The 12,214-nt window shown below is 44.1% G+C and overlaps 1 protein-coding gene across 1 annotated transcript in view; it reads right to left on the reverse strand.

The window, feature by feature from the left end:
- DCBLD1 (discoidin, CUB and LCCL domain containing 1) overlaps positions 1 to 11,511 on the reverse strand; it is a 46,538-nt gene extending 35,027 nt beyond the window's left edge. The window contains exon 1 of the mRNA XM_062572626.1: positions 11,253 to 11,511. Coding sequence (XP_062428610.1) covers positions 11,253 to 11,511 — 259 coding nt within the window. The remainder of the gene's footprint in view (positions 1 to 11,252) is intronic.
- Positions 11,512 to 12,214: the final 703 nt, after the last annotated feature.

A 12,214-nucleotide genomic window follows, 5' to 3' on the forward strand; every position in this document is an offset into this window, starting at 1 on the left:
CGTTTGAACCAAGTTCAAGACTGCCGTCTTCGGACTGAGGGTGCCTGCCCTCCGGCCCGCGCTCACGTTGTGCCAACGGGTCACCTAACACTGGAATTACGACTGTTTACCATCAAGATAAAAACAGCGTCCGTGGGAGATGCTGGAAGCGACTGCCCAGGAACCCAGAACCACCATTGCTACAATATCCTGGCAGAAACCAGCTGCCTTTTTCATCCTTCTCATTAACGGTCGCTCTGCAATTAATGACCGACTTGGGTTCACTCCAGTGCTGAAAACGTTTTAGACCGGTGTGCTCACATACGCAGCCGGCCCGCACGCCCCGGCAGCTCCCGCGCTCTTCCGCATCGTGCTGCGAGCCGCTTCTCTCTGCCTCTCTCTTTACAGATTACAGTTACAGTCAAAAAAAAACAAAGCAAAAAAAAACCAAAGCAAACAAACAAACAAGCAAACAAACAAAACAACAGAAAAAACACAGTCTTTTCTGAAGAGCTACAACTGCAGCTGGAGACAGCCAAAGCGAAGAAAACGCCACCGAGCTGCGTGCGCGGCTCGCCAAGCCCTGCTGACAACCACCCCCTTGAGGAGAAGTCACTCTCGTTTTGCTTTCCCCAGAGTCATGCCTTTGCCTTGTTAAAAGAGTCAAGAAAGAGCTCGTCCCCTGTGTTTCACGTTACGCACACAAATTGGTGAGTGTCCAGAAAAGTGCTCAAGTCAAGCCTGCGCTCCCCCTGCCAACGTGGCATGGGAGGAAAGGCCAGGGAAACTTTTTTTTTTTTTTTTTTTTTTTTGGCTGGAGGTCACCCCAGCCCACCGCTGGGGCCTGACAAAACTTGAGTTTGTCTCTAGGACCGTCATCACAAAGCAAATCACGCACGCTGCCAACGTAAACGTGCTTGCGCTTCCACTGCTGCGCGGCCGAGTAAACCCCAGAACAGAGCGCTTCATCTCTAACCTCTCCAGCAGCAAAACTGGGTCAGGAGCTTCAGCTCTTTCTTCCTGCGCCATTACGATGGAGGAGCGAGCTCACCCCGCGAAGGAGGGCTGCGCTGCTGCCCAGTTCAGGGCGCTCCGGCTGCTCCTGACCGAGCTGGGACACAGGAGCTGCCGGCGCAGCAGGCAGGCGACCGCCCCGTTGAGGCACCAAGTTCAGAGCAGATGCCATTTGCCTCGGCTGACCTAGCCTTATGTGTAGAAGCATATAAATTCCCAGATTATTTCCTCGCCCCAAGCCCAGGATCCAGATTTACATTCTTCACAATGTTTTGTGGAGACTACAAAAAGTATTTTCAAATAATGAAAGAAACCACTGGAAATTAAGGCAAGTAAGTCTCCAATCTTCAGAAAAGACAGTGACTGCAATATGCCCTGACATTTAGTGTTTTTTCTTCTATGTCTTGGTAAGAGAAGTCCTCCACTTCTCAGCATGCCCTACTGCAAAAGGGGAAAAAAAATATTCTGCAGAAATTTTCTTTGAATTGTGTTCTCAATTGCTTGACTGCACAAGGTTCCCAGCAAACATTAAACCCCGTGCTAGAGCAGTTCCTCGCAAGGCTCATTTCGCTGCCCAAGCCAAGCCGGCAGCAGCTGGGGAGTGGTGGGAGGAGGCCCGGGAGCACGAAGCGAAGGTAGAGCAGGAGAAGAAACAAAGGGACATTGTGTGGTACACATTTCGTAGGCCAAATTATTTACTTACCGACATCAAAGGGATGCAAAAGGAGAAGGAGGTCATACAAACCACAGCACATTTTTTCCCGCCTCTTCACAGACGCTATTTAGCGAAACGTGCCACTTAAAGTGGCAGTAAGAAAGCAGCAAATGATCTTAAATTGGTTCCGCAGCAGTTCTATAAATCACAAATCGCTGCCAAGCGCCTCGCTGTGACGGCCCTCCCAGCCGTGTGCGCTGGGGCTAAGGACCTGCCTTTCCTGATGTTTTCTCCTGCGAGTAGGCTCAGGAGGTGCTCTGCCTCAAACATAAAACAAGTTATTCTGGTAACCAGTTGGATTACCACCATCAAACGTATAAAAATATCACTGACAACCATTTCAGCTTCCTTATTTAGCAAAGTAGCTTACATCTCTAACACTGTTTCTTCAGTGCTCTCCATAAACTAAAGAGATTTTAGAAATTATAGACATACACGTACAGAAGTAGCACAGAACGCCTTACGTCTGTCCTGACCTAACTGACAAGGATTTTATTGTGTTGCCACCAGTAGCACGGGATGATTTTGCTATTTTACAAACCTCTCAACTGTGCAGAAGTTTGCAGAGGTGGAAGGGGTGGAAAGCAAAAATTTGCTTGTAAGCAATTTCTTCCATCAGTAGTAAGTCATGCTCCACTGAGGAGGGAGCTTTACACTCAGCATTCAGCTTTGCACCCTCACCGACTAATAGAATAAGTCTCATTTAAAGTAACACAAATGTGAACCAGAAGCTCACAAACTCAAACTCTCCCAATTTCACTGTACCCATAAAAGATTTGATTAAGTTGTTCCCTAATCAATTAACTTTCTGGAGAGCAAGCAGCTCTTCTGCATCTTAGGAGCTTGTGTCAGTAAGAGGCCTCACACCACCTAGTTGTACTTACTCATGAAAAAGTGGTGACAAATCAGACTACTGCAGAAAACAGTGCCACAAAGAGAGAACAGCAACTACAACTGGACAGTCCCTGCTCTAAGAATTATTTATGAAGACACAAGATTAAGAAGTTTCTGCATTCTGTAAAGAACAAAAACCTGCAACATGTAAGAGATAAGGTTTACTCAAATATTTAGATAGCACTTTACAGTTTTCTTGCTTTTCTTCTATTAAGTATATGGAAGTAATAAGGAAATAGGTTTGCACTTGCTTTCCAGGATCACTGCCTAGTTCCATCATAATCTGTGAAAGAAAGTACTAGAGTACAAGGAAAAAATGTTTTAGTCACTGCTTCCAGGCCTTGGGTAATACATCCAAAGCTGGTCTTAGATCTTAGTCTTAGAAATAAGTGACTTTCAGCACCAGAATTTGCTTTTCAGCACTGACTACAGCAGCCTTGAGCTTGTGGGTGTGAGAGAACTTCCATCTTTTTAGCTGCTAAAACAAAGAAGATTATTTAATTATTGCTTGGATGGCTGCATTTAATCTTTAGCAATGCTTTTCCTTATGGATGTGGTATAATGCTGTGATACAACTAATAAAATGTAGAGGTGATGTATTTGGGAACAGATGGAAGAACGGATCTCCGCATTTATGAAAAATTGGAGGTGCAAATGTAGGATCCCCGTTCTGCAAAACCAAAGTTGAATTTTAAAATCCAAGTTTCCAACAAATACCTGTGCTGCCCTACTTTAAAATGCATGCCCACATTATGCACCTCAGGCGCACGCGTACTGAGAAGTTCATTGCTCAAGCACTTGCTGTAACTGCACTCACACAAGGAATCCTGAAGGACATCCTGTAAACAGATGGAAAACTGGTAGTAGCACAGTGCTCCTCTGTCAGCCACAAATGTGGAATAACTCAAGATCTATAAAGGCTATGGGGAACAGAGATCCCACAGACAGTGGTTTCTTTCCTGTCCCTTCTGTTTGGCACAAAAGCTTGGACAAAGCAGTGCTGTAGCCTCCCCTGCTCCCAGCGGTGACCACCTCTCTGGCCAGGGGCACTGCACAGTTAGGGCACCTCTTCTGATTCTGCTGATTTGGGGTAAGCATGCAATTAGGTTTCTATTAGGGGCTTTTCAGGTGAAGTAGGAAATGCTAATCTTAACTGAGAGACATATATATGCATATATATATATATATATATATATATATATATATGCAAATTGTTTGCTCTACTTTCTCCATCTGTTTTTATTCCCTGAGTTCTTCTCTTTGCTGTTCTTTACTGGAGATTAACTTACATTATATTGCACTGAATTTGGACTCTGTGGAAAACATATGCTGCAAGCTCAGGGCCAAACTCCAATATTGGGATGTACAGAAATAGGAGAATTCAAAGCAGCGTTAAGGACTGACAAAACCACAGGGACAGGAAATTCAGCGACTCCAGGATAAAGAAAGGCCGAGGCAGAGCTGTTCCACACGGAATGGCATGTGGGAAGGCAAGAGTTCAAAACAGCATTAGTTTGGGTAAAAGGAAATGTGTGAACATAACAAGATGAAACCTCAATTTTATTTTTATATATACACACACATATATATATAAATAAAATGAATTCCCTTGATAGCATGATACAAATCAGTCAAGATTGACAGTTATCAATGATTAAGGCTAGGCTTTTTTTCTTGCAATCAAACATGGCTTACTAACAAAATCAGACATCACCTTTTTTGCCTGTATGACTAGACTGAATATGTGATTTGTTAGTAAACAAGAACAGAAAACACTTTGCTTTTGTCAATCACATTACATAAACTCTCCATTATCCCCAAGGTGTAAATGAATAGATTTCTCAAGTTAAAGTTGGTGAAAACAAGAATTGCCATTTTTAAGCAGGTCAAAATGTCTGTTTTGCCTTTGACTCAGCCAACACAACTTCCAGGAAACTAGCTCTTCCCACAATGATCTAACAATAAGCAGCTCCTCACATCCCTCATACAAATGGAAGCAAAAACTAATGGAACTAACATGAAGATGTAGTCAAAGATGTACATCAGGCTTCCAACCTGGAGCACTGAAAATTAAAAAAGTCTTTTTTCCAGCATACCCACATTTTCAACTTGTCTGATACTCATCACCACAGAGTTAACAAGAATGGCAATTCAGAATCTCAGCTGAGCAGCAGTAAACTACTGGCTATCTACAATCTACTGTGGTCATAGCTACCTAGTGTGAATTCAAAAAAAAAAAAAAAAAAAAAAAAAGTAAATTATTACTTAAGTGTTATAATGTTGGTTGTGATTCTGCATTTGATTCACATGATTATTTCTGTCTCTTTTACATTCTTCTGTGACATATTAACTTGCAACTATGCAAAAAGGTATTTGCAAATACAGTAATGGAAGTGAAAAATAATACAGAAGGGAACGTTTCAGGCCACCCTGTGTATGCCACTTAACTCCATCTTTCTTCTATTTGACTGCAATTCTTTGATCAGTAGCAGCATCAAGCAATCTTATGTTCATGTTTTGAAATAGTGCAGGCAGAAGGGTCTGAACAGTTTTTCACTTATCTCAATAAATACCTTCAGTGTGATTTCTCAGCTTCTAATTTCTTGTAATACAGCATGATTCTGCTTTGCATCTAGAAAACTCAGGGACTGAATTTCTTTTGAAAAGAAAGATTGATTTTGAAAATATTGACATGAGCACTTTTTGAAAAATCAGCACATTCTAACATATCTCATTTTAATGACAACAAATTTACCTACTGTGACAAAATACTACAAGATCAACAGACCTTGACTCCCTCTCAGTTTCAAAAATGTTAACACATACGACCACCTAGTTTCTCACTGTATGTGACACAATACTTCACATTATGACTTATGTGTTGAAATTTGGTCTTAAAGCAGCTCAGAACCTGTGGCTTTCAGGCACTTCAAAGCAAGCTCCCCTCTACCATGCTGACACAGCAAATAAGAGATAATATAAACCACTGGGTTTGGGAGCAAGCTGAGACAACAGGGAGGGCAACATCTCTAGTGCGACCCTTAGACTTTGCTGCCATATCATCTCAATGCAGGGGACTTTCAAAATCTCTGAATTTATTTTACAGGTTAAAATATATTCTTTCATGCTTCGGGCGTAAAAGGGACTGTTGTTATGAGCTCATTTTACAAGCAGGTCATAGCTGACTATTAAGTCAAAGCAATCCACTAACACAGAAGTAGCGTGACACCAGGGTAAAATGTATTTAGGGAGTTTCAAGTAGAAGTTGCACATCTCTGTTCTGCACAGCGCTGCTGCAGCTGCGACAACAACACTCAAGCACTTAACAAAGCCATTCTGTCTGGATGGGTTAAGGAACCCACCTACGTTTCCAGTGTTTTGGGATCTGTCCTCACTGTGCTATGAAGAAAAGTTCTGTTTGATTTCTGACAGGACACATGGGCCTTTGTATAACACACGGGATCATATCCAGAATTCCCCATGTGTTTTTGTAATTTAAAATAAAGCAAATAAACACAATTTTTATTCAGTAGACATGAACATCTGGAAGATGACATCAAGATGACTTCAACTTTAATGTCAAAGCATTAGACTGAAATCCAATATTGTTCAAACAATTTGCAGTGGAAGTGTGAGAAACTCAAACATTACAGATTTAAACTGATAGAAACAAGGTTTCTGCAACAGCTGTAGGGAGAAACAATGTTTCAGAGCTTACTAAATGAGGAGTTGGAGCAATATAATAGAGAAGTTCTAACTACCTGATGATTTTTCTGCTGTTATAGTAGCAGCTTGAACATAAAGCTTGTGATACTAAACAGCTCCAGCATGTACCAAGATGAAGATCCTCGTGTTGTACGAGGCCCTGGATCTGGCATTATAATGCTCTGCTGTCCTCACTTTTTCTCCTGATACCAAAGCTATTTGAAAGCAGGCAAAGAAAGCATGGGCTGGCCATGTTTTTCGTTTCCTCTACCTAAGCAAGAGAGCAGAGTGGAGCTGCCACACATGTATGTAGCTAGACATAAGCCTGATCCCATGGGGGAACTGGAAGTAGTGAATAAAGTTGCGCTGGGATTAGAAATCCTGTTCAGGGAAAAGCAGAAAATCCCATCACCACCAGAAGAAATTCCTGAGAGACAGGTCCTGGTGCTGCCAAAAGAAAAGACGGGCAAAGGAAGGAATGAAGCACCCAAATGTTTTCTCCCCAGAACACTATCAGCTTGCAAGCTTATTAAACAGTATCAAAAATCATAATTAACGAGAAATTTCTCAGATTAAAATGGTGTCAGCTATGACTACTGGCAGCATCCCTATGTGCAAGCTTCTAGCCAACCTCAAAAATGTGGCTTTAATGCTCTACAATTTTCACCAAGAATATTAGTGTAATTTGATAGTCCATAATGCCTTCATTTTTGCTTTTAGAATAGATCTATATATTCTTAAAAATAGTCATTTTTTAAAGTCACTGCCCCATTTTGAAATTTCTTGATTCCAATTGTGATTCTAATCAACTCTTTTGAGGAAGTCATACGCTCATTCTTATGCATTGTTATTAACATTTTTATTGTGGATAGTCAGGATCCAACACCATTCCACCGAATCCAGTCAGAAGGATTTTATTTTGATTTTGTCTGGCTTGTTTTATTCTTAGCAGATGGTGCAAACCCATGTGTTGACGAGTACATGCCACAGGAGAGCATCTGATAGGATTCAGTCAGCCTCAAGCCTGCAGTGATGTCTATGCTGAAGACTTCAGTGCCCGCCACCGCTCAGGACCACACTTCTTGGCACGTTATGTTAACTTGGATGCACTTTCAAAGCTACGCTACTTCTAGTACCTAAAATGGCTTTGAGAAATGCATCTTAGATATCTCTACAGAGCAGTGAAATCATCCTCAAAAATGGTGTCCTTTCAACTATTTTTTACTGTGCTGCACATCCAACTCCAGTAGACTAAAGTTGCCACTGTTTTGGTGGGTACAAATGAATGCATTTTTGCATACGTAACTCAGATAACTTGAATGTAACCTGATTCAACAGCAGTGATGTTATGCACACGTGCAGGTAACTCAGATAACTTTCACAAGGCATCTTTTTCTCCCTCCTTCATCAGTGATGTTCCTGGTGGCCTCTCTGTTTCTGATTTTGTTTAGGTTATCAGAGGGCATATTTTAAAGAGAAACCTCATTCTGGTCATTCACATCAAAGGGCTTAGAGCTATTTATAGTAAAATCTGCATGGCAGAAAATATGGCAATTTTCATTTGGTGGGTATATACATTTTTATGAGTCATAATTGGGAAACTGTTGCCTCTGCCTTTAGCGATTCCAGTGAGCATTCACAGTGCAAGATAGAGGGAGCCAAGGAAGAAAGCAGACATAAGAACAAAACTCCAAACAAACTGAAGAGGTACCAAACAGCTATATTTCAGAAAGGAGCTGAAGGGTTGGCATTACCAGAAAAACTCATCTCTATCTGCATTTCAAACTGCTGGAAACAGGTATGCACACTGGATAAGTGTTAGTATACTGACAGTCTTTGATATATGTTTTCTATAAGCCCCTGAGAATAGGCATCTGAATATACTTGCTTCTCTTCAACTCTCTTTTACCTTTATAAGGCCTAGCTCCCATTACTACATATGCTGCTATTAAATCACAGCCTTGTCTCAAAATACTTGAGTCTACTGCTCATAAATTCTTCCAAGTTACGAACAGAAAACCAGGCATTGGGTGGAAGTGTCAACAGACTCAGCAATACTGTGAAGCACAAATTTGCATTTGGATGCCGATCTGTGAATCACACATGAACTAGTTTCATCCCTATTTTGTTTTCTGATAAAACACACAAACAGGTTATAGCAAAAGCAGTCGCTTAAATCTTGTTCTTAACCAGGTGAAACCCCCATTCCTCACTTGTCTTCCTACAAATAACCTAGAATTTGGTTAAGAGTTCAGAAATGAAATGGGAGGAAGCCTCATTTCTGAAGAGAGACAGACTCAGATTCAACTCTGATGTAGGTATCTGCAGCCCAGAATTACATTGTTCACCATCTTGCTCAATAAGCCCAGAAGAAAAAAACTGCAAAAATGTGAAAGGCAAAGACAGGGTGTTCAAGACTGCCTCTCTTTGGATTTGAACTGCTGGAAGGTGATTTGGGGAAGAGATACCAGGCAGGTGTGGTTGCATGAGGCTGGGCAAGCAGCAAGTGAGGTATATTTTGGAGCTGTCAGCAAACAACTGGCAATTGAAGCAACAAGAGAGGTTGAAATCAGCATGCAACAGAATAAAAAGGGAAAAGAAGAACATTATTATAAATCTCAAAGTCATTTGTTACTCATGCATAGTCACAGATATATTTGTTCCCAGGTGAGACCTACTAAGCTTAGAAGTATGTTTTAATTAAAGTCAGCTTCCTAACCACTCAGCCTTTCCTATTATCATTCTATGAATAACCAAATTCCATGTTTCACAGATGTCCTCAGACAAAACACATCTTTAACGTATTTTTAAGAGCAGAAAAAGAGTTGACACATGCTCTGCACAGTCACACTATGAGGCGAGTCGCACCATAAAGTAACAAAGCCGGAGCTAGATGTTGCACTGTGAAAGGTAGAGGCCCTTCCTTAATTTAACACTTAAGTAGGAGAGAATACAAGATTTAACAACAGCCTCATTATTATTCTGTAGTATCCCTCAAAATAAACTAAAGAGGAAAGTGATCTGGTCATTCATATCATTTCTGCTGTGAAAGAAGGCAGATTACACAGCCAGCTCAAGGGAAGCCAGAAAACTGTAATACTTTTTATTTTGAAATCAACATATTTAAACCAGTGCATCTTTCTCTGAACGAGCTGGTGGGAGACCTCAGTGGTGACAAGTTACAGCGTTAGCTGAAGCTGGAGCCTGATTCACTCTGGCAGCTCTCATGCTCCATTACAACTTTTAAATCAAGACAACAAACTCATGTAACAGGAAGTTTGTATCTACTTATCCTTATCTCCTTTCTTCACTTGTGCAACTTTATAACACTTGGTCCCTTATTTATAGGGTCGTGTCAATAAACAAACACACAAATATCTACTCTCTGAGGAGAAAGGGAAGATACAGGTCAAAATCTGTTCTGCTTTCTAGACATTTGCCAGACTATCTTGTAAGTTTGAGTTTGGGCCAAGAGAACCAAGTAAAAATATTCCTCTGCATTTCTGTGCTGTTGATTTGATGCCAGAAACATTTTAAATGTGAACACAACGTAAGTGCCCTTACCAATGTATTTTGGAATACAGATAAGGAGCAAGACTCATACTTACTGCTGAGTGCCACTCTACACACCAAAAAAAAAAAAAAAAGCCAGTAAACTTACTATTTCTGACTCTCTGCATAACTTTCTCTTCGACCTCATCATGTGCAAAACAAACACTGGTGAAAGAAGAAACTAAAATACCCCAAAACACTTGGGGGAAAAGAGGAGATTGAGGGAAGTTTGGTGCCTATGTATTTCTGGTAGCGTATCGAGCAAGAGTCTCGAAAGAAGGGCATGTATGGAGAGGATGGAATAGCAAAGCTTCAAGGGGGTTGGGGGGAATCACATTAAGCTTAACAAGCAGAAAGGCAACCCATATCAATTCTTCCCTTCAGTGGAGGAAGGAACCATAACACAAATCTCCATTTACTGAAGGTGTATAGAAAAAATAGGTATAAATCAGCCAAGCATGAAGTACTGCTTTAGACCACTGCTGGGATGCTATCCAAATTGGCAATATTGAGTAAAGCCAACATTAACATTGGGGGCTATTAATTCATCTTAAATGTAGCATCAAGTTTATTATGACACTTAATTTTCACTATTCAGTATTTCACCGGTGGCTGTCAGTGAACTTCTCTAAGACGGATGCATCAGGCCGTGGTATTCTGTGGCCAGTAGACTGCAATTTCTCAGTAGGAAGAAAAGGCAGCTGTACTTGTAATTACACAGGAAGTTTAACTGTTAGCCACAAAAAAATACAGGGTAAGCAGACAACTACCTGGGCCATAATTTTAACAATCTGTAATATCGGGGAAAAAAAAAAAAAAAAAAAAAAAAAAAAAAAAAAAGTAAGGTCTCTCTCAGAATTCCTACAAAAGTTTGTTGCACCAAGAGCATGGGTATTGTTTTTCTTTTTAGTGAGGCAATATATAAACAGACCCGAGCGTACTCAACTTTGCAGCCACTTCAGGACCGGGGGCTGCCAGCACCGGGCACGGCCGGGGTGGCCCGGGCTGGCGCGGCAGTGAGCGCCGGCCCCGCCACGGGCTCCCACGCCGCGGGTGGGCGACCGCGGCCGCTGCTCTGCCCCTTGCCTTCGACCCAGTGGAGACTTTTCTCTGCTCATTCGACTTATAGCAAACAAACACACACACACGCAACCCCACGCAGCCCACCCTAATTAACGGGAGATTAAGAAATCAGCGGTATACATGTACCGTAAGGCCGGTTAGCACTTTAATCTCGCGGCTACTCAGACACGGGGATAAACCCGGCCAGGATTAACCAGGTCAGCTGTAGACAGCCCCGCCGAGAAACCGCGGGGAGAGCACCCCACCACCACCACCACCACCCCCGGGCCCCCGCGCCGGGGCGGGCTGCGCTGCGCTGCCGCGGACTCACCCAGCTTCTCCGCGCGCAGCCAGAGCGGGGCAGCGGCTCCGAGCAGCAGCGAGAGCAGCAGCGACGGGGCGGCCCGCGCCCCCGCGGCGGGGCCCATGGCTCCGGCTCCCGGCGGGGAAGGGCAGGCGCAACTTCCCCGCTTCCCTCCTGCTCCTTTCTCTTCCTCCTCCCCGCCTCCGCCTCCTCCTCCTCCTCGCCGTCGGGGCCGCTGCGGGGCCAGGCAGCGCGCCCGCGGAGGGGGACGGCTGCCCCGCGGCATGCCCGCCCCGCAGGTGCCTCTCGCAGGCGGAGAGGGGCGGCGCGGGGCTGCCGCTGCCCCCCGCGCTGCGCCGCGCCGCCGCCGCCGCCCCCTCCGCGGCCCCGGCGCTGGGGGTGGAGAGAGGAAACGGGAGCGGGGAAGCGCCGCCGCCGCCGCCGCCATTGGGCGCCGCCGCGCCGGGCGCCTCCCGCCGCCCCACGCGTGGCCGCGCTGGGGCGCCCCGTGCCCGCGGGGCGCGCCGCGGCAGCGCGCCCGGTGCGAAACCGAACGCATGCAGGAATACCCGTCTTATTTTTATTTTTATTTTTTTTTTAAAGGACACGTTTTGCTGCGTGTGAGCTCTGCGCTCCCCTTGCCACGGCGAGAAAGGGGCGTGGGCGCCGAGTTTGTTAGACTTAACGCCGAGATACGAGTGGGGCTGCGCCGGGCCAAAAGAGAAACCTCCAGTCCAGGCAGCAGAGCCCGGGGTCGCGCCTCCAGCTTCCCCTTCCTGCAGTATGACCCCAGGCTCGCGTCTTTGCTCGGGGAGTGAAAAACGCACGTTTCACTGGTGCAGCGCATTAGTGCATTAAGCTTTGGGGCTCATTAACCATTATTTTATTATTATTATTATTAAAGGAGGATGTAGGTAACTCTGTCCAGGTGAGCTGGTCTCCGCTTGCGCATGGGGACATGCCACAGGTGTGTGGGAAGGAAACGGCTG

The sequence above is a fragment of the Rhea pennata genome, chromosome 3, assembly GCF_028389875.1.
Source record: "Rhea pennata isolate bPtePen1 chromosome 3, bPtePen1.pri, whole genome shotgun sequence".
In the NCBI taxonomy this organism is placed as follows: Eukaryota; Metazoa; Chordata; class Aves; order Rheiformes; family Rheidae; genus Rhea; species Rhea pennata.